The sequence below is a fragment of the Rhinopithecus roxellana genome, chromosome 12 (assembly GCF_007565055.1).
Source record: "Rhinopithecus roxellana isolate Shanxi Qingling chromosome 12, ASM756505v1, whole genome shotgun sequence".
NCBI classification, from domain to species: domain Eukaryota; kingdom Metazoa; phylum Chordata; class Mammalia; order Primates; family Cercopithecidae; genus Rhinopithecus; species Rhinopithecus roxellana.
This window is the reverse complement of record NC_044560.1, coordinates 52281791-52309160: the sequence shown is the minus strand read 5'-3', so window position 1 is coordinate 52309160 and position 27370 is coordinate 52281791. Positions and strand designations below refer to the sequence as shown.

The window sequence follows — 27370 nt, the reverse complement described above, 5'->3', positions numbered from 1 at the left end:
TGTTTTAGTCATGAAGTCCTTGCCCATGCCTGTGTCCTCAATGGTATTGCCTAGGTTTTCTTATAGGGTTTTTCATGGTTTTAGGTCTAACATTTAAGTCTTTAATCCATCTTGAATTAATTTTTGAATAAAGTGTAAGGAAGGGATCCAGTTTCAGCTTTCCACATATGGCTAGCCAGTTTTCCCAGCACCGTTTATTAAATAGGGAATCCTTTCCCCATTTCTTGCTTTTGTCAGGTTTGTCAAAGATCAGATGGTTGTAGATGTGTGGTATTATTTCCCAGGGGCTCTAGTCTGTTTCATTGGTCTATATCTCTGTTTTGGTACCAGTACCATGCTGTTTTGGTTACTGTAGCCTTTTTTTTTTTTTTTTTTTTTTTTTGGAGCCAGAGTCTCGGTCTGTTGCCCCAGCTGGAGTGCAGTGCTGTGATCTCAGCTCACTGCAAGCTCTGCCTCCCGGGTTCACGCCATTCTTCTGCCTCAGCCTCCCAAGTAGCTGGGACTACAGGCACCCGCCACCACGTCCGGCTAATTTTTTGTATTTTTAGTAGAGACGGGGTTTAACGGTGTTAGCCAGGATGTTCTCGATCTCCTGAAATCATGATCCGCCCGCCTCAGCCTCCCAAAGTGCTGGGATTATAGACATGAGTCACTGAGCCCAGCCGATCCTCTTCCTTTTATGAGTCTCTAAGTCTGGGATGGTTCAGCCTTGAAGTCTCTTCCTTTTGCTGTCAACATTCACTTCCTAAGGGATCTCCAGTCCTGTGGGATATGTGCTAATGATTTTGAAACTTACATTTTGAGTTTGGGCCTCTTCCCTGAATGCTAATGATTTTGAAACTTATATTTTTGAGTCTGGGCCTCTTCACTCTGGTCACAAACTATCTACTTGGTGTGTCCTTTGGGATTGCTATTAAGTGTCTCAAACTTAGCATGGTCAGATCAAAATTTTTTCCCGCAACCTCCCTTCTTTCTCCCCAGCTTATTTCTCATAAAGTCTTTGGCATTTCAGTCTATGGTACTCTTATTCATCTCATTGTATGGGCCAAAAATCCAAGTCTTTGATTTCTCTTTTTTGATTCTTTGCACACTTTACATCTAACCACCAGCAAAATCTCTTGGTGTTAACTTCAAAATCTTTATGTCAAATCTGAATGCCTCTCACCATTTTCACTGCTACCATCCTAGTGTAAGCTACTATCAGCATTCATCTGGTCTACTTCAATAGTCTCTAAATTAGTTATTTTGCTTATACTTTTGACCCCTTAGACTCTCTTCCACACAGCCATCTTTAAGTTTATAATTCATATCATGTCACTCTCTTGTTCAAAAATTCTCAGAATATATTTGACCACACTTTTTAAAAACATCTAAAGGTTTTAATACAGCTTACCCAGGATAATCTAGCTATAGGTATTCTAACTACAAACTCCCTCATTCTCCTACTTGTACACACCAATTTGGACACATTAACCTTCTTGTTATTCCACCAATATGCTTTTAGCACTGTCTCAGGACTGTTGCACTTGCTATTCCTTCTGCCTGGAATGCTCTTACCCCAACTATTTCAATGGCTCCTTCCTGTACATAATTCTCAGATGTTACATTCTCAGAAAGACTTTCTGACAATCTATATAAAATGCCTGCCCAACCCTCCCCCATTCCCACTTTCATCTCTGTATTCATTTATTCTGCTTTTCCTTCACAGCACTTATCACTAACCTTACATTACATTATATATTTATTTGACTCTTTATTTTCTGGTTCTTTCAGTAGAATGCCACAAAATACTCTTTTCTTGACCTAACTCTAGTCAGACTCCTCTGACCCACTTCCTGGCCTTGGGCATGTCTTCAAGAGCCCAGTTTTAGCAAGAATTCTGCTAAGCCAATTTAGCCAAAATTCTCCACCCTCACTACCTGACCACTCTTGCTATCTAACCAAATTTCTCACCCCCACACCATTCCCTGGGTAATAGCTGATCACCCTGGCCTGCCTTCAGCAAGAATCCTGTTAGGTCAGTTTAGCAAAGAATTACCCCACCCTCCTAGTAATTTTCCATTTATCAACACATCTTGTTCCTCCTCCTTGGCTATAAATCTCTACTTTTCTTTGTTGTATTTGGAGTTGAGCCCAATCTCTGTCTCCTACTGCAAAACCTCATTGCAGGAGGTCCTATAACTATCACAATAGTCCCAAATAAAGTCTGCCTTACTGTCTTTAATAAGTGTCATGAATAATTCTTTTCTCTAACAAAAACTACCACTATAAGTGGTAAATAAGATAGGCTATACTGTTTTGTTCATTGCTACATTCCCAGTGCCTAGAAGAGTAGTGTGCACTCAGCAGGTATTCAATATATCTTTGTTCAATGAATGAATGTACTTAGAACAAAGCAATGATATACTCAGAAAATCTAGAAACCTTTTATCTGTGGAATAGCTAGTTGTGTAACAATTTAAAAACATTTCAATATTTTAAAAGTAGAAGGTGAAAAGTTTATTAATTAATGCTTTTTAAAACTATTAACAGAATTTTACAGAATTGAAACCCCAGAGTCTTGAAAGGGTACCTAGTCTAAGCCTACATACAAATTAGAAAAAGAAATTGAATTCTTTGATTATTTGTTAAGGTCTTTATTCTTGGAAGGAGAATTAGTTTATTATTTATAGAGCATTTAGAACTTGAAATTACCTAATATCTTAAGTTTGTATTAATCACGTCAAAGCTTTGTAGTTAATGTTAACAGGATTGTGCCAACAGTCAAAGCATTAACACCCACTTGAGGCCATTAAAAGTATTATAAAAGGTTTCAAATAATATGTATATTACATAGTTTTGTCAGGGGTTGTTTTAATTCTAATGGACAGCCATAACAGAGATGGTAATCAACTCAAGGTCACATTGGTATCTCCTTACCCAAACGTCACCAGTTCAAAAGTATTCAGTACAGATAGTCACTGAAACCATGCCAGGAGGGAAATAATTGATTTAACTGATCTAAAAGTGTATTTGAGCTTTTTTCAGACAAGCTGTCAATACACACATGAAAGCAAGATTCTAAAAGTGCTGTCAGATCCATAATGTTTATACAGCAAAGCAAACAACCTTTGTTATTCCAATTAATGCATCTGCTCATAAAGGAAGTCTGATTCAAAATGTTTTTTTTTTTTCTCAGCTGCACTGAAAATTATAATGTTGACTCATATCGAAGAAATTTAGAAATGTACTCAGTCAGAAAATGAAAATGGATTATGTTAAGTATAATATTTGTTACTAGGGTACCTGCTAAAAATACCACCTCAAAATTATTTATTACATTTCCTTTAAAGGGTTTCAAGTATTGTCACGTGTATCTACTTATCTCTTTGAAGGGGGCTAGGCCTGTAATAGTATTATCTCAACCTTACAAACCAATGATGACAAATATTAGGAGATAAACTGTGTATAGGGAAAATAATGTGGCAAGATCAGTTTGTTGAGATACCTTGGACAGTGACCTACAAAACTTTACAGTAATTACTCTATCTTTTTTCCTCTATTGTTCAACTCTAAAACAGGGAGTGGAGTTTGGGAATTGAATGTCCCAACAACTGAAAAGTACCTTAGTACTTTATAGTCTAGTTCAACACTATTAGTTTTACCAATAAGAAGTGAAATGATCTATTTAAGGACACATTGCTGAGAGGCTAAGATGGAATATGAACTCAGGATATATATACACATGTACAAATATATACACACAGATAATGTATATACATATAGAGTATATATATGCTAAATTCAATTTAGCATATATACATATATAAACATATATATATGTATGTATACATCTGTATATAGACAGACATACATGTATACATATACATATGTATGCATAGGATGCTGTGATCTTGGCTCACTGCAATCTCTGCCTCCCAGGCTCAGGTGATCCTCCCACCTCAGCCTCCCTAGTAGCTAGGACTACAGGCGCACACCACCAGCCCAGCTATATTTTGTAGAGACAGGTTGTCACCATGTTGCCCAGGCTGGTTTTGAACTCCTGGACTCAAGAGATCCACCTGCCTCAGCCTCCCAAAGTGTTGGGATTTCAGGTGTGAGCCACTGCACCAGGCCATGATTTTTTATTCTAAATACTGAGCTTTTTCTACTACCTCTTGTGATCATGAATAATTGTTCAGATAAATCCAACAAGATTGGGATATTCAACAGTTAAAATGATTCGACGTTTCAACAAATAGATGACATTTTTAAAAAAGAGTGGGAGGAGAAAACACTATATATTAAAAGAGATGTATTGACAAAATGGTAAGTGTGACTTTTTTGATCCTGATTAGCATAAACCAATTGTAAAACTACATTCCTGAGACAATCAAGGGATATTCACCACAGAGTGGGTATTTCATAACAGTAAGGAATTAGTGTTAATTTTGTTAGATATGATAGTAGTGGCATAGTTGTGTTAAAAAGAAGTGCTTATGTTAAAAAGAAGTGCTTATCTGTTAGACCTATATACTGAAGTATTTGCCAGCAAAATAATCTGGCATACTCCAGAAAATAAATACTCCAGAAAATAAATTTAAAAAGTGTAGAGAGAGAGAGATTGGTAAATGATGACAATGTTGATCATCACAGATGCTAAGGTTATTTATGTTACTCTACTTTTGTGTATGTTTGAAGTTTTTCACACAAAATTTTAAAAATGTAATTATTGAGCTTGTACTTCCTATAAAATACCATAAGCATCCTTTATTATTCATCGAGTATCCAACTTTTTTATTTTAAATTGGAGACAACCATAGAAGCCCTATATCATGAATCTATAGACTTCAGAGGTGCTAACTCATGCCTTTCTAACCTCACTAATGACTGCTGTGCTGAGATGTAAAATTATGCTTTGCCTTTAATATGTGTATATATGAAATAAAACTGCACTCTTCCCTGTATTGTTGTTACTTGATTCTCTAGCTTAATAACTAACCCTTTCTAAAATTCAATTTAGCAAATATTTTTGGAATGATATACCAGGTTCCACTAGGCCCCAGAAACAGCAAGTGGGATATGAACATATCATTTGTATATATAATATGTAAAAAAATACATATAAATACATATATGTATATATCTATATGTATGTATAATGTATATGATAATAGAATTGATAAATTCTGTATTAGCTATGTTAAACATGTACAATGGAAAACCTAAAAAGAAACATGTAATGAAAAGCAATGAATCATGCTTAATGTCAGAATTATCTTTCTATTCTATTTAAAAATTTACAAAATATAAAGAGGTAATCAAAGAGTATACATCCAGAAAATGCAGAAAACAGGTATTATAGAGGTATGTTGGATAATTTATAAAAATATTGTTATTTTTCTGGATTTGGGGATGTTTGTGGCATTTGTCAGCTTTTATAAATTTCTAGACAGTTGTTTTTCAGTTCAAATACTTTCATACCCAATTTTGCTTTTTTTTCCCCTTAAAGAGGTTCCCCCATACTGAATAAACTTCAAGTGCCACACTCTTTGAATCTGCTTGAATGTCTATGTTTTGTCAGGCACTGTCCTGGGGGCTAAGGATACATCAGTGAACAAAATAGAGAAAAAAGTCCTCTCTTCTTTTGTGAAGTTTAGATTCTAATGGGGAGAAACAGACAAAAATATAATAAGCACGTAAATTAAATAGTATGTTAGACGGCTAGTGCTACGTAAAAAAGTTGAGGAGGGTCAGGGGACGGAGAGTGCAGGGCAGGGAGCATGAGTGAGATAAAACTGCAATTTAGGCCTGGTGCAGTGGCTCACACCTGTAATCTCAGTCCTTTGGGAGGCTGAGGCAGGAGAATTACTTGAGTCCAGGAGTTTGAGACCAGCCTGGGTAACATAGTGAGACCCTGACTCTAAAAAAATAAAGAAAGAAAGGAAAGAAAGGAAAGAAAGAAGAAGGAAGGAAGGAGAAGAGGAGGAATGAAGGAAGAAGGAAGGAAGGAATGGAGGAAAGACAAGACGAAGAAAGACAAATACGAATTACAGTAAGCATTAAGGTAATGAAGAACATTAAGAACCTACCTACCGCAAAGAATACCACCAAGAAAGAAGAAAGAAAGCACGAAAGACCAGTAAATACAATAAGAAAGAAAGAAAGAAAGAAAGAAAGAAAAGAAACTGCAACCTAAATAGGGTGGCCAGGGTAGGATTCACCAAGAAGTTGACTGAGCAAAGACTTGAAAGAATTGGTTACTGATAATACCAATGGTGTCTAGTGTAGTATATTAGTTTAGTGATCTTGCATTAATGTACTATTTAGGATTTATTTTAGAATATTTGAAGGTAAAATGACCCCAAAGTTTCAGAAGTAGGAGGGTAAAGCAGTAATAGTTGGACCAGCGCTAAGAACTGAACACCTCCCTGGGGCGCCGGTCTTAGAAACTGGTACTAAACAATGGCGGTGTGAAACCTTCATTGGAAGATAATAAAATGGAAACATCGCATTTACCAGAACATCTTTAGGGGTGAGACCTCCAAGGGACATGACTCTTAAGGAGATCTAGTCTGATTAACTGTCGGGTTTTCTGTTGCTGAGTAGGAAGAGGCAAATATGGAACCTTAGCTGAAGTGTCCAGGACAACAGAGGGCTGAGTGCTGCACCAAGAGTCGTCCTTCTTACCCACTTAGCATTCAACCTTCCTCTAAATAGAAGTCAGAAAAACAACAAACAGTAGTTTAAATACTTACAAATTTGTAGGATATATTATTGGACTGCCCAAGAAATCATAAAAATATGAAAATGGAATCACAACTGTGACAATTTTTAACTTTCTTAGAGCACCATACGTTCTTTTTGTATAGGCAGCTGCAGTATATTAGGCAGACTGAAGGACAAGTCAGAACTGGGTATAAGTTCTGACTCTGCCACTGTTTAGCCCTGGGAAAATCAGAAAGGGAAAAACTAAATTTTATCATCTATAAAATGGGAATAATAATCTTTCTTTTAAGAATATTAAATGAGATAATTGTGTTTAAATGAACTTCTTAATCAACAAAGTATCATAGATGTTTCAGATAGTAACAAAACTATAAGGTAGTCCACAATGACTATGTAAGAATCATAGTTATGAAGTATATAATAATTTAATTTACAGTATTTAATAACAAATAGTTAAGACAGTATGAAATGCTTTAAATTCTCAATTTACAGTTCGTCTTAATGTAGCTTCAAGAAAGCAATCTAAGACTTTTCAACACCTTTTAACGGGATATTAGAGCAGAAGACATATACATTTCATATGGCAAAAGCAGAATAGGGCTTTTCTTACTCACTTGAATACTGAAGGAATGACCCTTAACCAGATGAAAGCTCAGCACAAAAATAACTGGCTATTTTCTCAAAATTGCCAGCTAGGTAGAGTGATTCCTAAATGATACTTCTTGTCAGCAAGAAAGATGATCTGAAGAATGAACAAAAATAGCCTCTGTTTAACAGCTGTGATATCTATAATTTATAAGCTGTGATCATCTCTCATCAGATTGTCTTGATGTTTGGATGAGAATGAATATTTGAAATTTCTATATTTAGTACTTCTCAGAAAACAAAGTTTTGTTGTGTCCTATTCTTTTTGATCAATACATTTCAATTTACATACAAACAGTGTTCAAGAGACTTCATGTTTGAGGAATGTGACCTTGAAACTCTACTGGCACGCAGTGCTATAAATGTCTGACTAATCCTTAATTACTTATCCCCAAACAGCAATTTTTTTTTTTTTAGTTTTAAAATGTTTTCTTTGGCAAATAAAAATTGTATATATTTAGTATGTATATGTTTTGAAATACATATTGTGGAGTGTCTATGTCAATCTAATTAACAAACGTATACGAATCTTTTTGTGTGTGTGGTGAGAAGCAAATAAACTTTAATCACTGAAATACAGAACAACATTAAAGAATGGGACAACATGAAGGAAGGAAAGGAGGGAAGGAAGGGCGGGAAGTAAGGGAGGCAGAGATAATCACTTTATTACCTAATTCTTTGCCAGTCTTTTTTCTTTTTTTTGGGGGGGGGGGGCGTAGCGAGGTCTTTGAACACGCTACCTAGGCATCATGCTTCTAATTTCCTCTTACCACTCTTTTCACTTCTGTATCACATTTATTCTTCCTTTAATATGTGGCCTTGTATTGGCCTCGCCCTTCACAATTCCTCTGTCGCTCACGTATTTTACTTTCTGTGGGCAGAATGTTGTTTCCCTTTCCACGTCTTTCCCATTTCCCTCTTATACGGCTGTATCACATTTCGGTACTATATGTTTATATAAGCGTGTGGTAAAACTACTTATTTATATAAGCATGTGCTAAAATACACTCGAGCAAATACCGTGACTGAGATTTTTTGGAAAACTGTGGGCAAATTAGTTACAATTGAGAGCTCTGGCGGAGAGGGTCTCTTCTATCTACAGGACAAAATAATTGGGAATTACAGAATAAGTAGAGGAGGACAATTCAAGAGCGCACAGAGCTGCATGCGTTCTCCCTGTGCCGCGACCTGTATCCAAAAGCCTCAGACGAAACTGAGGGGCTTCCTAGAGGCTTTTCTGCCACTACCCTTTTGACCAGGGCCCTTCCCGCAGTCTCCCCTCCCGCCTCTTCCCTTTTACAGCCCCTCGCTCCCCACACCCGAGGCCCGTCTCTTCTTCCAGTTTGACTTCCACGTCTTTCCATTCCCTAGAAACGGGCCCGTCTCACCCCCCATTTTCACCCCCTTCGGTTTTCCTCAGAAAGGGCCCCCTGGCTCCCTTGGGACCCTCGCCCACCCCACTTCGCAGCACCTGCCGCATCCGTCCCTCACTCGGACCCGGTGCACCTGGCGCAGCCCCTCCCGCACTCCCGCCCAGCGCCCCGCGTCCCCGGCCCCCGCCGTCGCTGCCTCTGGCTCTGCCGCGGGAGCCTCTCATTCCCGGGAGCGGGCGCCGCGCGCTTCCTCCCTCGGCCCCGCCCCGCCCGCCGCTCGCCCGTTGCTTCCCACCTGGGGCCGACGCGCCCAGCGCCCCCTCCCGGGACCCCGCGCCGCCCCGTGCCCCTCGCGGCTCGGGGTCCGCCCCCTCCGCCCGCAGGGCCCGCTGCACTGTGGGTAGGCGGCGGCAGCGGCGGCGGCGCGGAGCGGCAGGCGGCGGAGCGAGGCCGCGCGCGCAGAAGATGGCTGAGAAGCAGAAGCACGACGGGCGGGTGAAAATCGGACACTACGTGCTGGGCGACACGCTGGGCGTCGGCACCTTCGGCAAAGTGAAGAGTTGAGTACGCGCTCCGGACCGCTGTGCGAGCTGCCTGGCTCGCGGGAGGCCGGGTGGAGAGGCGGGAGCCCCGGGCCTCGGGCGGGCGCGGGGCTCGGCGGCAGGTGGAGCGGCCCCGGGCCGCGCAGAGCTGGGGCCCCGGGAGGGTGGCGCGCACCGCCTCGCCTGGCACCGGCGCCTGGGTCCCCCAGGGTCCAGGGAAGAGGGCGGGGGTGTGGGCTGAAGACGGGCGTCCTGGGTTCCAGGTCCCGCGCCCATCCGCCTTTCCGGAGGTTGGAGCGAGGCACTTCTGTCTTCTCTGGACCTCAATGTCCTCCTCTGCAAAACCGGGAGATTGGACTCGATCCACGAGGCGCCTCCCAGCTCTGAGCCTGTAGGCTCAGGGCGGGGATCATCCACGCTGAGGACTGAGGCGCCGTTTCGTGCCGGGTGCCCTGTTAGGTGCTTTACATGGGATCTCATTGAATCCTACGGTGACTCGGTGAACATGTTGCCCTCACCCTAAAGGTGAGAAAACTAAGACCCCTAGAGATGGAATAACAAGCCCAAGGTCACACAGAAATGGGCAGTACCAGAGTGAAGTCTAAGATGTCCTCCAATTCTGGTCTTGCTGGGAGGTCCTTGCCATCCCCAGATTCCTTCATGTTCCAGGACTCTCGGTTGTTGGGGGTGACTGTTTGGGGGATGCTCCAGGGGCCAGAGGTTGTGAGTCTTTCTTCCTGGGGTGTTATTAAACGCGGGAATGCAGCTGGATTGGGTCAGAGGTTAATTCGAACAGAGAGGTCCGAAAGTGGTTGTGTTTGTAAAATGGCTATGGGAAGACTTCTGGGGTAAGGGAGAGAAAAAGTTTCCTTGGTGTTTGGAGGATTGAGGTTGAGGAGGAGGTCAGGACTGCTAAGGCATATTCTGCTAAGGTCTGTCTTCATGGAGATAGGATCCCGTGTCGGGTGTAGGAAAACAGGCTGCTTTTGAAATGTTATACTTTATTAGAGTTAAGTTAACTAGTAAGAATAGTTAAGTATTGAGCTTTCATTTGTTTTCTTTTTTGTTAATTAGTCACATGGGATTTAATTAACCTGCCTTCCCTCCAGAATAGACACAGTTGTTTATTACAAATACTTTGTTGCAAATCCAGAATTATAAGTGAAACATTGGCTTTTTTTTTTTTTTTCTCTTTGCTGAAGAAATGCTGAGTAGGCAGTCTGGAAATTTTATTCTGAGGTCTCTATTTACTTGTAAAATTCGTATTTTAACCCCAAGTCAAGGCTGTTGAATGAGTAGAAGAGACTCATTGTTCATTCCTGTGGTAAGAATCAGCTCCTGTTTTCTTGCACATATTTAATACCCATTCATTTGTTCAAAAAACTCTGAGCACCTGCAGCGTGGTAGGCACTGTTCTAGGCAATGAGGATACAGCAAGGAAAAAACAAATATTTTCGTGGAGCTTTCTAGTAGGGGAAGGCAGACAGTAGTCAGAATATATATGTAAAAGGTATATTTAATTTTATTGAGAAAAATGAAGCAGGGAATGGAAGATAGTTTTGTGAGGTTGGCAGTTTTCAATAAAGTGGTCAGACAAGGTGGTATTTTTGCAAAGACCTAAAAAGTTTGTAAAATTCTTTGCTGTCCTGTGAGGGTTATGAAGTCCTGGGTTATTTTTGAAAGACCTTATAAGTAGAGTGGGTAGTTAGAATGTGTTTAAGATGAATACAGGACGATCCAGGGATTGTAAGGGATACAGTAAGCCTGTAATGTTACTTGTCATTTAGTATCATTACTAAGGACTATTGTGTTACAACATTATACAGTTGCTCAAGCAAACAGTGCCTTTGACATTTGGACATGTACACTCTCAAAGTTCTATAACTTAACCCTATGTCCTTTCAAATTGTGTTAAAAGTTTTTGCTTATCTTTTTAAGTTTGTATACTGTAATCTGAATGTAGAGTAGAATACCCATCAGATCAATCAGTCCATTGTCAAAGACAACTTAAATCTCTTGTGTGTACTTTTGAATTGTTTCCAGGCACTGGCTTCTTAAAATATAAACAGAAAGAACTTTGATTTATGAGAAATCCTTTTCCTGGAGAACCTCTGTCCAATGAACAACCAGTTGAAGGAGTTTTCCTAACACTGTGTTAGATCCTCTGAAAAGTGATACTATGGTTTCTTATCCAAGATTATGATCAGTACAATTGTTTAATAAAAATTATAGAAACTGCTACAATCTACAGTTACTCATATAATTCTTCAAGGGACAAGTGAAACAAGTCTTTTTTTTTTTTTAACTGTGGCTCATGCCTGTAATCCCAGCACTTTGGGAGGCTGAGGCAGACGGTTCAGTTGAGGTCAGGAATTTGAGACCAACCTGGCCAACATGGCGAAACCCCATCTCTACTAAAAACACAAAAATAAGCTGAGCGTGGTGGCAGACACCTGTAATCCCAGCTACTGAGGAGGCCGAGGCAGGAGAATCGCTTGAACCTGGGAGGCAGAGGTTGCAGTGATCCGAGATTGCGTCACTGCACTCCAGCCTGGGTGACAGAGCAAGACTCCATCTCAAAAAGAAAAAAGAAAAAAAGAAAAGAAAACAGCTTTATTTACGTATATTTTATATATGAGATTCATCCGTTCTAAGTGTACGATTCAGTGATTTTTACTAATTTTGCCAAATGTTGCAACCATCATTATAGATCAGTTTTAGGACATTTGAGGACACCACAGTAAGATTCCTTATACCCATCACAGTTAATCTCTTTCCTACCCTCAGTCCCAGGAAATCACTAATCTGTTTTCTGCCTGTATAAATTTGCTTTTTCTAGGCACTTCTTCATAAACGTGATCATTCAATATGTCATCTTTTGTGTCTAGCTTCTTTAAAAATGCTTTTGAGATTCATGCATGACAGAGCATGTGTCATTAGTTTGTTCCTTTTTATGGTTGAATAATATTCCATTGTGTGGATATGCCACATTTTCTCTGTATAAAACCAGTTGATGGTCATGGTTTCAAGGTTTGGGCTATTATAAATAACGGCACTACGAATATTCACATGTAAGATGTAAGTCTTTGTGTGGACATATGTTTTCACATAACTTGGGTAGGTACCTAGAAGTAGAATTGCTGGGTCATATCATAGTTTTATGTTTTAGTTTTTGAGAAACTGCCACACTTTTAAATGGTCACACCATTTTATAACAGTCCCATCAAAAATGTATGAAAGTTCCCTTTTCTGAGTATCTTTGCCAACATTTGTTATTGTCTCCCTGATTTATTATAGCCATTATAATGGGTGCAAAATAGTATCTCATTGAGGCATTAATTTTACATTTCCCTAAGGACTAATGATGTTGAACATTGTCTCATGTAATTACTAGTAATTTGTGTATTTTCACTGATGAAATGTCTGTTTATATCTCTTGTTCATTTTCTAATTGGGTTGCTTGTCATCCTATAAGTTGAGTTATGAGGATTCTTTGTACATTGTGGATACAGATCCTTTAATGGATATATTTTGCAAATATTTTCTTCCAGTCTGTTGTGTCTTTTCATTTTCTTGTGTCTTTTGAAGTATAAAGTTTTGAATTTTCATGGGGTCCAATTTATTAGTTTTTAAAATTATTTTGTGGACTATGCTCTTGATGTCATAGGCAAGAAATCTTTGCCTAGCCCAAGTCTCAAAGATTTTCTTTTATGTTTTCTCACTAATATTTTATTATTTTAGCCCTTGTATTTAACTATGTGATCTATTTTGAGTTAATTCTTGTGTATGGTGTGAGATGAGGGTGTAAGACTAACTTTTTGCAAGTGGATAACCAATTGTCCCAGCAGTTTTTGTTGAAAGCAGGTGCATTTTTAATTGTTGTAGATTTTAGACATTGCAAAATGAATTTCTACTAAAAAAGCTAATAGATGATTTAATTTTAAAAGATTGGCCAGGTGTGGTGGTCCATGCCTGTAATCCTAGCACGTTGGGAGACCGAGGCAGGAGGATCCCTTGAGCCCAGGAGTTCAAGACCAACCTGGGCACATAGGGAGACCCTGTCTTTGATTGATTGATTGATTGATTGATTGATTGATAGATAGATAGATAGATAGATAAATGGTTATAAAAACATGAAAATGGAGAAGCAAGGAACATCTTATGTGCTTTCTCTCTTGACTTTTTTTCTTTTTCTTATTTATTTGTTTATGAATTAGTGTTTTTTAGGGACTGTATTGGCCAGGCTGGTCTCGAACTTCTGGCCTTAAGCAATCTATCTGCCTCAGCCTCACAGTGTTGGGATTACAAGTGTGTCCTACCATGACCAACTTTGACTGTTATGCTAATTATATATTTAGAAATTTTAAGCCAGGCATGGTGGCTCACGCCTGTGATCACAGCACTTTGGGAGGCTGAGGTAGGTGGATCACTTGAGGTCAGGAGTTTGAGACCAACCTGCCTAACATGGTGAAACCTCGTCTCTACTAAAAATACAAAAATTAGCCTGCTGTGATGGTGTGCGCCTGTAATCCCAGCTACTTGGGAAGCTGAGGCAGGAGAATCACTTGCACCAGGGAGGCAGAAGTTGCAGTGGACCGAGATCGTGCCACTGCAGTACAGCCTGGGTGACAGAGCGACACTCCATCTTAAAAAAATAAGGAAATAAATTTTAACTTCAGTTGTTGATATATCAATTTATGGACCAAAGTTAGGTATAAAAAGCAAAAATTGAAAATGGAATAGTTTTAATAGCAGTAGTTTTAATTTGTTTTTTAAAAGTATATGGAAATCTTTGTATTTGTTAATAAAGCCTTATTTAAAATGTTTAAAATTTTCTCCTTCATTAGTCTGTTGTATTATTAAATTGCTGGGGGACTGTTTTTGGAAACAGATTATATGGGCTGGCAGAGTTTTAAAGTAATGCTTTTTATCTATTAAAAATTTTTCTCTCTATTGACTGTTTAGGTTCTCATTCTGGGTAGGGTAGAACTGTTAGAGAGCTCTTGTAATTAGACTTGTTCATCTCTTATTTAACTGCTCTAAAGGTGATAGAAATTCTAGAAGAATGGTCCTGTTGTTTGTGTTATATAAAGACTGGTTGAAGAAAAAAAATTATAATGCCAATTATTTATTTTAAAAGAAGCCTGCATTTTCAAGATGAGGAGTAGTATATATGTGGTTTATAATTTAAACAATTTTTTTCAACATTTTACTCCAGAAATACATTTACCCATATGTGGTTTATGAAATAATTAGTCTTCATTGGAATTTTACACCAAGGTATACTTAGGTTCTTTCTTGTCAGCAAAGTCTCACCAAGAAGTTACCCTTTCTGTTTTTCAAATAGTTACATGAGTGGCCTACAGACTGCTTTCAAGAAATTAAGTAATTATTTTACTAATTCCCCACTTGTTTTTGAGATAACAGGAAGGATAAACCAAACGAAACCAAAACAAAACAAAAAAATGAAATTTTGAAATGTAAATATCAAGTCCTAAATGATAAATCAAATTTCACACAACTGTCCCATCAATTGACGGAACTAAAAGTTATGTCTGTGGTATTTTGGTCCTTTACTAGGATTTGTTTTTGACTTGTGTGCTAGTGTGGAAGCCCTGACCAATTTAAACTCCCTGGTCCTTGTTTTCTTCCCCTCCTAAAGGATAACACTGGAATAGCAAATCTGTGAGGTCCTTTACAATGCTATCATTAAACTGATTTTTAAAAGATTTAACTCCTCAAAATGGATGTATGTAATTATTCATCCTGGTTAATGAAAATTTGAATTCCTGAATCTGAAATGTAGATGTAATGTAGAACAGGGGAAAAGGAAACATATTTGCAACACTTCAGTGATAAAAGGTACAATTTGATTAAGTTGTTACTACATTCTAATAACCATACTATATACGCACTTGATGTTTTTTATTCCCCAGAGTAATCTTCGAAGTTTGGTATTATCTCCATTTAACAAATGAAGAAATTGAGAAACAGATACTTTAAGTAACTTGTCCAGGGTTCCAGTGCTATTAACTGATAGAGCTAGCAATCAAATTCAGGGTTCTCAGACTCCAAAGTCTCTGCTGTGTGGATGATAAAGTCAAAATGCCTAGTATGTGCTGAGTTTCAAACCTACAAGGATATAATTTTCTATGTCTGCTCATATTTATCAGAATTGAGAAAATAAGATTTAAATGTCTTTTAGTCCATATTTAGAGATAAATAACATTTTTTGAAATGCCATATATAGATGATTAAAATTTTCGTTTTTATTTTTCCAACATTTAATTTGATGCCTCAATCTTTCTTATTATAAATGTACTGAATTCTGCCAGTTTTAACCCATGTTTCTTAGAAATGCTAGTGATTTCAGTGTGTTTACTGATATAAAAGTAATCTTGACTAACGATTGCCAGTAACCTTTAGTAACCAGACTAAAGAGAACTTGTACAAATGATTTGATGTTCTAGAAGAAAACATTGGTATAAGAAGGTATTAGCTCTGGAATTTAATTCCATTTCTACTACTAGTTATCTGACCTTTGGGAAAAACTGTTAGACGCTGAGCCTTTGTTTCCTCCTTCGTAATATGGCAATGATCATACTTGGCCTGCCTACTTTCTGGAATAGTTATGAAGATCAAATGAGTTGAGGTACATAAAATGGCTTTGGAAAAGATAAAATGCTATACAGATAGATGACACTGTTGTGGAGATGGTGAGATACATGGTAATAGTAGGTAAGTTCTGCATCCTGTGTTAGGAAGTACTCACTTTCCGTTGAAATGCCTTCAGTTCTCACACCAACATTGAGATAGAGCTGTAGTAATCTGCCCCTGTTTTGTGGTTGCCTAGGTTGAAGAAAGTTCTTAATGACTACTTCGTCTATGCTTTATGATACTTATTAATGTTTATATTAAGAGCAATATCCTTTATGAATAAGTCATGTAATTTGTTTTATCCCAAATATGGAAGATGAATAAGAATGAAATGGAAGTAATAGTGAAATAAAAGTGAATGTACATTCACAGTAAATTGATTTTACTTTTGAAATTATTCAAATTCTAAACAAGTGTTAAATATTGGTTCCAAATAATGAAACTATGTTTCTTCTCAAATACTAGATTAGTGATTGAATTAAAATCAGTTGAATTATTCTCTCAATTAGGTAAATGAATTATGTGCTATTCAGGTTTCTTTTGCTGATATATATATATATATAATCGTATATATATATAATTTATATGATTTTTGAATTGTGTCCTTAATATCTGAATGGATTTCGTTCATTTGGTGTAATCAGTTGCTTGACTTTCAAAGGGTATTTTAAATAGGAAACAATGTTGTAAATGGTAGCTAGTTTCAGAGTATGTCCACAAAGGCAACATGATATAGTATATATACTCTCTGTAGTATGTTGGACTTAGAAGACCTAGGGTGGAACCTTTGTTTTGTCATAAACCAGCCGTGTGGTCAAACTCAGTCTAACAAAGGGAATAATACCGTATGTTCTCTTCTAGTGTTGTGAGAAGTACATGAGAAAATGTATGTAGATGAAAAAGCACTCAGAAGTACTTATGTACTTTTGTGTATGTAGACACCATTATGTACTTAAACCCACAATTAGCTGAACTATGAGAATAATCTGTGATCTGGTTCTGAGACCAGAAATTTACTGATGAGAGAGAGGGAAGAATTCACTACCTCCTGTCTTGTTTTACTCGGGTCTTCTTTCTGCAAATGAATATGTTCAGGAACCTCTAATTCTCCAGAAGCTGCTCACTTTTCACCCTCTCCTGCACATCACTTGGAAGACATATACACAAACACATTATATGTATTTTGTATACATACATATGTATGAATGTATTCCAGATCCCATGGTATCCGTCATAGAAACTCTTGGAGGAAAGAGGCATAAGCTGGGAAGGGGGTAAGTGTGGGCAGCAGATGGCATTTAGTATGAATGGGTCATTTTAAAGTCATAGTCCACTTGTAGTAGAACCAAAATGAGGCTATACATATATTTTCAATACAGATAATACACTCTGAGCTAAAAATGCTTTTCTACCAAACTTTCTCTTAACATATCCATATAAATTAGAAAGAATTTTGTAGTCGATCATACATTGAGGTAATTACCTCAGTTCCATGAACTGTCTCCCTTTTTCATGCTGACACAACCCTGCTTTATCTTGCTTCTTTTTATAAAAGCATCCCAAAATGTCCACTTACCTTGTGGTCCATGTTAGCTTTCTTGAAAGCATTTGGTACTGCTTTGTAATAATAATACCACCCCATTTATTCTTCTGAGATTCCTGTGGTTTCCTCAATGATAGGGAAAATATTTTGTAGAGGAAGTATTAATAATTTTTGAAGCCAGGCAGATAATTTAATTTGACCTAGCAGGAAGATCTAATCTCAAATCCTTTAAGAAATAATGAGTAAGTGGCTGGCGTAGGACCCTTAAAACATTAAATATGTTATAAAAATGACAGCAAATCTACCTAGTGTATTCATCAGCTACAAATATAAGAGAAATGTAAACCTTAAATCAGGCTTTTATTTTTATCTGTTATTGAAGTGATTGAAATGCATATGAAAAGCAATGTGTTTATTTTGAAATATGATTAACCTTTTTATTTTTAGTATGGTGTTATTAAGGAAAGAATTTCAGGCAGTTATCTCTGCTAATAATAGAAGGCTTCTTCACCCCTTCAAGGGAACAGTATTCTTGCTTAAGTGGTGTCTTATGTTTGGCAGTGTTTGCCTCTGATAAATTTTATGTATTTCTTTGGGTGGTACCTTTGTTTTTAAAGTATTCATAATTCTCTTTTTAATCTGCCACTAGATCTTTTTAAACAACCTTTTATATGATTAAAGATAATTTTTAAAATCTTGCTATATGTCTCTTACTCTGAATGTTAGTATATTATTAATATACTTCATTTTTTCAGAATCATTTTTCTTCAGATTATATATACTATTAAAACAAGAACAGTATGTTCTTATTCAACATCTCAGTTTCTAAATGACAAATGAATTATAAGGTAAGTTAAAACTGACTGTTGTAAAATAATAGATCTAAAATTTTAAAATATACCATACTTTTTTTTCTAAATGCTTGTTCTACTTGGGCAATATGATAATTATAAGTTATTTTCATTTTATTTTAAAAAATTTATTTTACTGTTTCTCACTTTATATTATATATATTATATATATATTTTTGGTAGAGGCAGGGTCTCACTATATTGTTCAGGGTAGTCTCAAACTCCTGTACTCAAGTGATCCACCTACACTGGCCTCCCAGAATGCTGAGATTATAGACATGAGCTACCATGCCCAGCTCTTTCTTTTTTTTTTTTTTTTTTTTTTTAATGTGTTTGAGTGTAAGTTGGAACTATATGGTATTCCATAATTGATTTCAGTTTTTCCAGTCTTAATTAATGGAATAATACAATCAATATGTATTAAATATTTGCTATGTTTAGTCATACTGGATTTTAAGCAAAACATTTTTACCAGTGTTCATCTGTTCATGAGGGATCTTCTCCTGTGACCCAGACGTCTCCTAATAGGTCCCATCTCCAACACCGGAGATTAAATTTCAGTGTGAGATTTGGATAGGACAAATATCTAGACTATGTGAAGTGACTAAAAGGCAGAAGAACTAAGCAGAGTTTGAGTCTTGGGAGACAACAGTTGGAGTTCACAGTTTATCAAGGGGAGTCTGATAAACAGTTGGTTTTTCGTTGCAACCCTGTGAAGACAGATATCCTGCTTAGAATAAGCTTAATCCCAGATGGATCTGCCTCGTATCTTTCTTCTCTGGGGTAAAATAAAACTCTCAGAGCATCTGTAGATTTTCATACACAATGTTTGGCATTCCAAGAGACAGGGTGAGGATAATAGAAACAGGTTTGTAGGAGCTGCAGAGAGTAAAGATATCAGACACAGAATTTAAAATAACTGATACTTTTGTTTAAAGTGGAGAATATTGGCAGAGGACTGGAATCTATAAAAAATAAAGGAAATTCTAGGACTGAAAAATACAATAATTGAATTATCCTTTAGATGATGAATAGCAGATTAGATTCCATTGAAGAGAGGATTCGTGAATTAGATGATGGGTCAGAAGAAAATATCCAGACTGAAGGATAGAGAGATAAAAGGATGGAAAGAAAGTATAAGACACATGTGAGAACACAGCAAAAAGTCTAATACATGGACTAATTATTGGACTAGTTATTGGAACCCATATAGAAAAAGTTAATTGCAAGCCTCCATTTTTTTTTTTCTGTAAAACGATAACCCCAGGTTTACCTTCTTTTAATATACTTTCTCTGGACATAGACTAAGATAAATGTGGTTTATCAGTTCTGTTGCCAAACAACAATATTTATTGTAAAAATGACCTGTGATTGGTTAACTGCATTTGGACTGGGAGGACTGTGAATGGACATGTTATACTCCCAAGAGACTACATTATTCACCATTTCTGCCAGCATGAAACTTACAGGGAAACAGACCTCCAGTTTCCTTTTAAGGTATCGCTTCACACTTAAGCACCTCCTGGTGGGAGGCTTAGAAGCTACAAGAATGAGCTTATTATATGAAGTATTTCTTGTTTGAGGCTTGTATATGCTGGAGTATACTGTATCCACTCATACGGCCTTCACAACTTCATGTACCCCTGTGTGATGAGGAGGCATGGAAGTAGCAACTGAATATTTTAAGGACTTCTGATGAAGATGTTTTTGATTATGCCATCCTGACATTCTCTGTTTCTGTCCTAAGTTCTCATAAAAAGCTAAGTAAAACTGATGTAACATTACCACCTTTTGTATCCTGGGGTATGAATGACATCTTGAATTCAAGACCACTGATGATCATACACAGTAGGTAATACACAATTCCAGAAGAGGACAAAGTGAATGGGGCAGAGGCAGCATTTGAGGAGATAATGGCAGAAAGTATTCTAAAACTGATAAAATGCCTCAAGTCACAGATTCAGAAGTTCCAAGCAGAATAAATATGAGAAAACCATTCTAGAGATATCATTGTGCAACTGATCTAAACCAATTCCCTTTTCTTGAGTTTCCCTTATGGTGGTGTAGACTGTATGTATCCTTGTAGAAATGGGGGAAAAATGTTGAGAATATCTTAAAAGCAGCCAGAGGGGGAAAAAGTGTATTATCTTCAAAGGGACAATAATAAGTTGACTTCTCAACTAAAACAACGTATACAAGGGAAAAATGGAATGGAATTTTTTTTACCCTCAAAGAAGTAAAAGAAACAAACTGCCAGCCTATAATTTTGTGCCCAGCAAAAATGTTCTTCAAAAATAAAGGCAAGCTGGGCGCGGTGGCTCATGCTTGTAATCCCAGCTCTTTGGAAGGCCAAGGCAGGGATCACCTGAGGTCAGGAGTTTGAGACCAGCCTGGCCAACATGGTGAAACACCATCTCTACTAAAAATACAAAAATTGGCCAGGTTTGGTGGCACACATCTGTAATCCCAGCTACTCAGGAGGTTGAGGCAGGAGAATTGCTTGAACTCAAGAGGCGGAGGTTGCAGTGAGCCGAGATCGCACCACTGCACTCCAGCCTGGGTGACAGGGCGAGACTCTGTCTCAAAATAAATAAATAAGTAAATAAATAAAATAAATTCCAGCCTGGGTGACAGAGCGAGACTCTGTCTCAAAACAAATGAATGAATGAATGAATGAATGAAGGCAAAATGCATTTTTATGCAAACATAAATTGAGACAGTTTGTCAACAGAAGACATATAGTAAAGGGAACACCAAAGGGAATTCTTCAGGATGACAGAAAGTGATCCCAGGTGGAAGGAAGAAATGCGAAAAGAAATAAAGAGCGTTGGAAAGTCTAAGTATATGGGTGATTAAATAGATACTGACTATACAAAATAATATCTTGCAAGATTAAATATATATGTAGGAATGAAATGCAAGAACAGAAAAGGTATGAGAAAAAGTAGAGTTACAGGGTTCTAAAGTCCTTACTTTGGGAAATGTAAAAACGCAGATTTTTATTAGACTGAAGTAAGTTAAGGATGCATGTTGTAATATCTGGGGTAGCCATTAAAATGAAACCTGAGGGCTCTAGAGAAAAAAACACAGGTCATGTTTCTTGTTTTGTTTTGGAGAGAATTCTAAATCATTCCACAACTCTACTTTAAAAAGAAATTTTATGGACTGTAAAATTATGTAGTCAACAAGAAAACATTCAGGAGTGGTTAATGAGAATGGAAGGGGAATTGTTTGAAGACAGGAAAATAAAGGAGGATGAATAAGAAGGAGATGAAACATGTGGAATAAGAGCGACAAAAAGAAAATAGACGCATAAGGACCAGAGTTGGAAAGACGTAAGAGAGGGCATGGATAAGTGTTCCTGGCAGAGTCTACTGAATGCTAATACATTCTCCAACAGTGTTAAAGAATTTGGCCGGGCGCGGTGGCTCAAGCCTGTAATCCCAGCGCTTTGGGAGGCCGAGACGGGCGGATCACGAGGTCAGAAGATCGAGACCATCCTGGCTAACATGGTGAAACCCCGTCTCTACTAAAAAATACAAAAAAAAACTAGCCGGGTGAGGTGGCGGGCGCCTGTAGTCCCAGCTACTCGGGAGGCTGAGGCAGGAGAATGGCGTAAACCCAGGAGGCGGAGCTTGCAGTGAGCTGAGATCCGGCCACTGCACTCCAGCCCGGGCGACAGAGCGAGACTCCGTCTCAAAAAAAAAAAAAAAAAAAAAAAAAGAATTTATACTGGTAAACATTTTTTTTTTTCCTTTTCCTTTTTTTTTTTTTTGGAGTCTGGGTCTCACTTTGTCACCCAGGCTGGAGTATAGTGGTGCAATCATAGCTCACCGTAATCTCGAACTCCTGGGCTCAAGTGATCCTCCGTGATCCTCCTGCCTCCTCTTTTTTTTTTTGGAGACAGAGGCTTCCTCTGTCCCCCAGGCTGGAGTGCAATGGCATGATCTCGGCTAACTGCAACCTCTGCCTCCCAAGCTCAAGCAATTCTTGTACTTCAGCCTCCGCAGTAGCTGGGACTCCAGGTATGCTCCATCACACCACTCCTGCCTCCTCTTCCTGAGTAGCTGGGACTACAGGTGAGTGCCACCATGCCCGGCTAATGTTTAATTTTTTAAAAAAAATTTTTCTTTTTGTAGAGACGGGGTCTTCCTGTGTTGTCAAGGCTGGTCTCAATCTGTTGGCTTCAAGCGATCCTCTTGCCTAGCCCTCCTAAAGTGCTTGGATTACAGGCATGTAATCCTGTAATCAGCTTGACTGTAAACTGTTTCCTTGACTCTATTTTTTAATCTTAAATGATTATGTAAAAATAAAGTTGATTTTCCTGTGGAATCATAGATTAACTTAAATTTTAAAGAAGTATTTTATTGACTGGGCGTGGTGGCTCATGCCTGTAATCCCAGCACTTTGGGAGGCTGAGGCAGGTGAATCACATGAGAGGCCAGGCATTCAAAACCAGCCTGGCCAAGATGGCAAAACCCTGTCTCTACTGAAAATACAAAAAATGAGCTAGTGTGGTGGTACGTGTCTGTAGTCCCAGTTACTCGGGAGGCTGAGGCAGGAGAATCGCCAGAATCTGGGAAGAAGAGGTTTCAGTGAGCTGAGATCATGCTACTGCACCTAGCCTGGGTGATAGAACGAGACTCTGTCTCAAAAAAAAAAAAAAAAAAGTATTAAATATTTGATTGATTGATTTTTCATTCTATTGCTGCTGCACAAATTAAAGTTTTAAAGAAATATTTTAAAGTTACAATCTAAAGCCAGTATAAACACTTATTGTAAAAAATAAAGCAGAGGTGTCATCTCACTCCTGTAATCCCAGCACTTTGGGAGGCTGAGGTGGGTGGATTCCTTGAACCAGCCTGGGCAATATGGTGAAACCATGTCTCAACAAGAAACACAAAAATTAGCCAGGCCTGGTGGCACGTGCCTGTAGTCCCAGCGACTTGGGAAACTGAGGCGAGAGGATCGCTTAGGCCTGGGAGGTTGAGGCTGCAGTGAGCTGTGAGCATCCTACTGCATTCCAGCTTCTGTGACAAAGAGAGACCCTGTCTCTAAACAAATAAATAAAGTAGAATACAGCATATCATGTAATTAAAGAAGTTAGGTATAGAGCAAGTCTTTACTAAAAAAAATCATTTCTGTAGGTCTTTCCTGATCTATTTAAAATAGCCCATTTTCCTGTCACCTTGTCACTCTGCTTTCTTCATGTATCATCATTACATCACTATGTTTCTTCTATTAGAAAATTTCCTTATTTTTTGTCTTCTAGCACACCAAGCACAACTATAATGTTATATATTTGTTTATTGTTTGTGTTCTCCACCAGAAGGCAAGTTCCATTTATTTTCACAATTCAAGGCAATGCCTAGTACACATCAGACACTCAGAATGTATTTGTTGAATGAATGAATGAGCAAATGAATGTGGAGACTAATGGGGTAAGAATAATTAGGAGAAAAAAAGTCTTCAAGGATGTACAAGTTCATTCTCAATAAAATTTAAGTTCATTTTACATATTTTGTTAGGGGATTTAGAGACTCTTAAGACTTTCAGTTCATGTGTTATTTTCTTGATTTTCCAGCACCTCTTGATGAATAACCTTAGTATATCTGATCCATACAAAGGCCACAGCCCTACCCCAGCCTTACTCTCTAACTGAACACAGCAATTCGCCATACTTGATTATTTTCATGCATTGTCCCTCCCTCCTTAGCCTATCACTGCTAGACTCTATTCCTTCACTGTGACCTCATTTCTCAAATCTAATGCTAGAGATAATGCTTATCCTCTTAAGCATGCAAGTGAGCACCCTTGATACGCTGTAATCAAGGAAACCTGATTATTGAAGGGTAAAATTGTGTGAATTTTGAGCTTGGGCATTAGAGGCAGACACACCATCCTGTCACTCACTGATTTCTAATTTCCAGTTTGCTCACTTGTAAATAGGGCATAATAATATTTACCTTGTAGGAGTTTTGGAAATTAAATATGTATATAAAGTGCTATTTAATAAATATGGTATTTATTTAATAAGTTGGAGATAAAGGAAGTCTCTTGCTTCCTTGTCAGAACCATCCTTTAGAGAACTTTAAAGGATTTTCAGGGAAAGGAAATTTAGAGAAGAGCAATGAAATTGTTTTGTTTCGCCATGGGCAAAGAAGAAAGGAGCACTGTGTTGTTTTGGCAGGAGTCTGGGGATGGTAGGGGTCAGGACATATGTGCATTATATAACGCTGCTGATCACCAGAGTTATGGCTCTTGACACGAATGAGTAAAGGTTGCTGACCACCCCATGAGGCCCAACTGGCTGATACATGTGTGATCTCTTGGCTCGTCACAGCTTAGGTATATAGTGTCCTCCAAATGTTCTTAACTTTTTTATTGTACTCCATATACAAAAGTGTACTGGCATCTTTTACATAAATCCTCAATAAATTTTCACAAACTGAACACACCCATGTACCACGAGTTAGATAAAGACATGGAAAATGACCAGTATCCTAGAAGTCCCCTTGTGTCCCATATCCCCTTGTTTCCATCCTCCACCCCACCAGTGGGAACTACTATCCATGAATAGTTTCACCTGTTTTTGAACTTTATAGAGACAGAATTCTACTGTAATTGGCTTCTTTACATATGATTATCTTTGAGATCTATCCATGTCATTGCATGTAGTTGTAATTCATTCTCATTGCTATATAGTATTACATTAAGACTATATTATTATCTCTCCATTCTATTACTAGTGGAAATTTGGTAGTTTTTACATCTTGTTTGTTATGATTAATGCTATTTTACACATTGCTATACATATCTTTTTTCCATTTTTATTATTTTAGAAAAATGTGAATTCAAAACCATATATGTAAATATTATTTTAGAAATGTTTTTTTCTACTCTCACATTTCAGATTCTTGTCATTACTAGGAGTATTTTTTCAGTTACTTGCCATGGCTTTCTAGAATACCATATTTATTGTTATTTAAGTTGGTTGAGATCCAGTACTTTTGAATCCGTGTACAATACTGTTACCTGCTAATGTAATGTTAACAACCACAGGTTTTTTTTTCACTTGTCTTTTTGAGTTATAAGCTTCACTATGGTGTAACTACTTAGTATACTAATTTTTAAAGTAATCTTTAAGAGACTTTAAAGTGATATTCTACATTTGTAAGTGTGAAATCATTCTTCAGGGATAATTATCATATTACCATATCCTTGGTAAGTATCTTTTTTGTTGTTACTGATTCCATCTAAAGTTTTCTCCCATGTGGTAAAGATTGATACATTTTTTAGGCAAGCTTGTCTTACATATAGTCATTTGTTATTCAAAATAATTTAGAAAGTGTATTCTTAAGATGAAAGATTTATGAGAACTTGAATTTAGGAAGAATCTCTTTTTTTCTGCAGTTTAGCTTTTGATTAAAAAAAGGACCATCAAATTATATTTGGGACTATATATCTTTGAGAAAAAGATATGACAGCACTTCAAAAAATTTGTGGAAAAATGGAATTAAAAGATAAAAATGAAAAATGGAATTAAAAGATAAAAAATAGAAACAGTTTTAATTTTTAATTTTAATTTTAAATTTTTCAATAGAGATGATTTCTTAGAAAAATTAAATACAGATGAGGTCTCACTGTGTTGCCCAAGCTGGTCTTAAACTCCTGAGCTCATGTGATCCTCCTGCCTTGGCCTCCCAAAATGCTAGGATTGATTGCCAGCATGTGCCACCATGCCCGGCCAACTTTATTTTTTAGCATAAATGCCATCAAGGTCAAGATACTTTTGTAAGCAATTATAGCAGCCATTGAATCCATTCCTAAAGAATTTACGGTCCTGAGATTTCAACCATGTCAGTGCAGTCTTTTTTACATGAATAACTTAAAAGAAAATGGGGCCGGGCGCGGTGGCTCGCGCCTGTAATCCCAGCACTTTGGGAGGCCGAGGCGGGCAGATCACGATGTCAGGAGATAGAGACCATCCTGGCTAACATGGTGAAACCCTGTCTCTACTATAAATACAAAAAATTAGCCAGGTGTGATGGTGGGCGCCTGTAGTCCCAGCTACTTGGGAGGCTGAAGCAGGAGAATGGCGTGAACCTGGGAGGCAGAGCTTGCAGTGAGCCGAGATCATGCCACTGCACTCCAGCCTGGGCGACAGAGCCAGACTGACTCAAAAAAAAAAAAAAAAGAAAAGAAAATGGGCTTGTTTTAAAGGTGTATATATATATATACACACACATACATATACATATACATATACATATATACATATATATATATGGAAACAAACAAAAGTCAGAAGGAGCCAAGTCAGAACTGTAAGGTGGATGCCTAATGATTTTCCTTGAAAATTCATGCAAATTGCCCTTGTTTGATGAGAGGAATGAGCAGGAGCATTGTCATGGTGGAGAAGGACTCTTTGATAAAGCTTTCCTGGGAGTTTTTCTGCTAAAGTTTTGGCTAACTTTCCCAAAACACTCCCATAATCAGATGTTGTTGTTCCTTGGCCATCCAGAGAGTCAATAAACAAAATGCCAGAAGATCCCAAAAAACTGTTGCCATGAACTTTACTCTGTTTTTTGTTTGTTTGTTTGTTGTTTTTTAAGAGACAAGGTCTTTGTGTCACCGAGGCTGAAATGCAGTGATGCAATCATAGCTCACTGAAGCCTGGAACTCAAGTGATCCTCCTGTCTCAGCCTTCTGAGTAGCTGAGACTGTAGGCCTGTGCCACCACACTTGACTAATTTTAAACAATAGTTTTGAAGAGACAGGGTCTTACTGTGTTGCCAGGCTGGTCTTGTCCTTCTGGACTCAAGCAATCCTCTTGTCCTGGTCTTCCAAAGTGTTGGGATTTACAGGTGTGAGCCACTGCTCCTAGCCCACCTTTGCTCTTCACCAGTCCACTGTGCTTTAACTGGACCACTTCCACCTCTTGGTAGCTATTGTCTGGACTGTGCCTTGTCTTCAGGATCATATTGGAAAAGCCATGTTTCATCTCCTGTTACAACTCTTCGAAGAAATGCTTCAGGATATTGATGCCAC

The 27370-nt window shown here is 37.9% G+C and overlaps 1 protein-coding gene across 1 annotated transcript in view; it reads left to right on the top strand.

Annotated features, from left to right (window-relative positions):
• Positions 1 to 9106: 9106 nt before the first annotated feature.
• Positions 9107 to 27370, top strand: part of PRKAA2 (protein kinase AMP-activated catalytic subunit alpha 2) — a 61296-nt gene continuing 43032 nt past the window's right edge. The window contains exon 1 of the mRNA XM_030913493.1: positions 9107 to 9285. Within this exon, the coding sequence (XP_030769353.1) occupies positions 9192 to 9285 (94 nt within the window). The 5' untranslated portion in view covers positions 9107 to 9191. The remainder of the gene's footprint in view (positions 9286 to 27370) is intronic.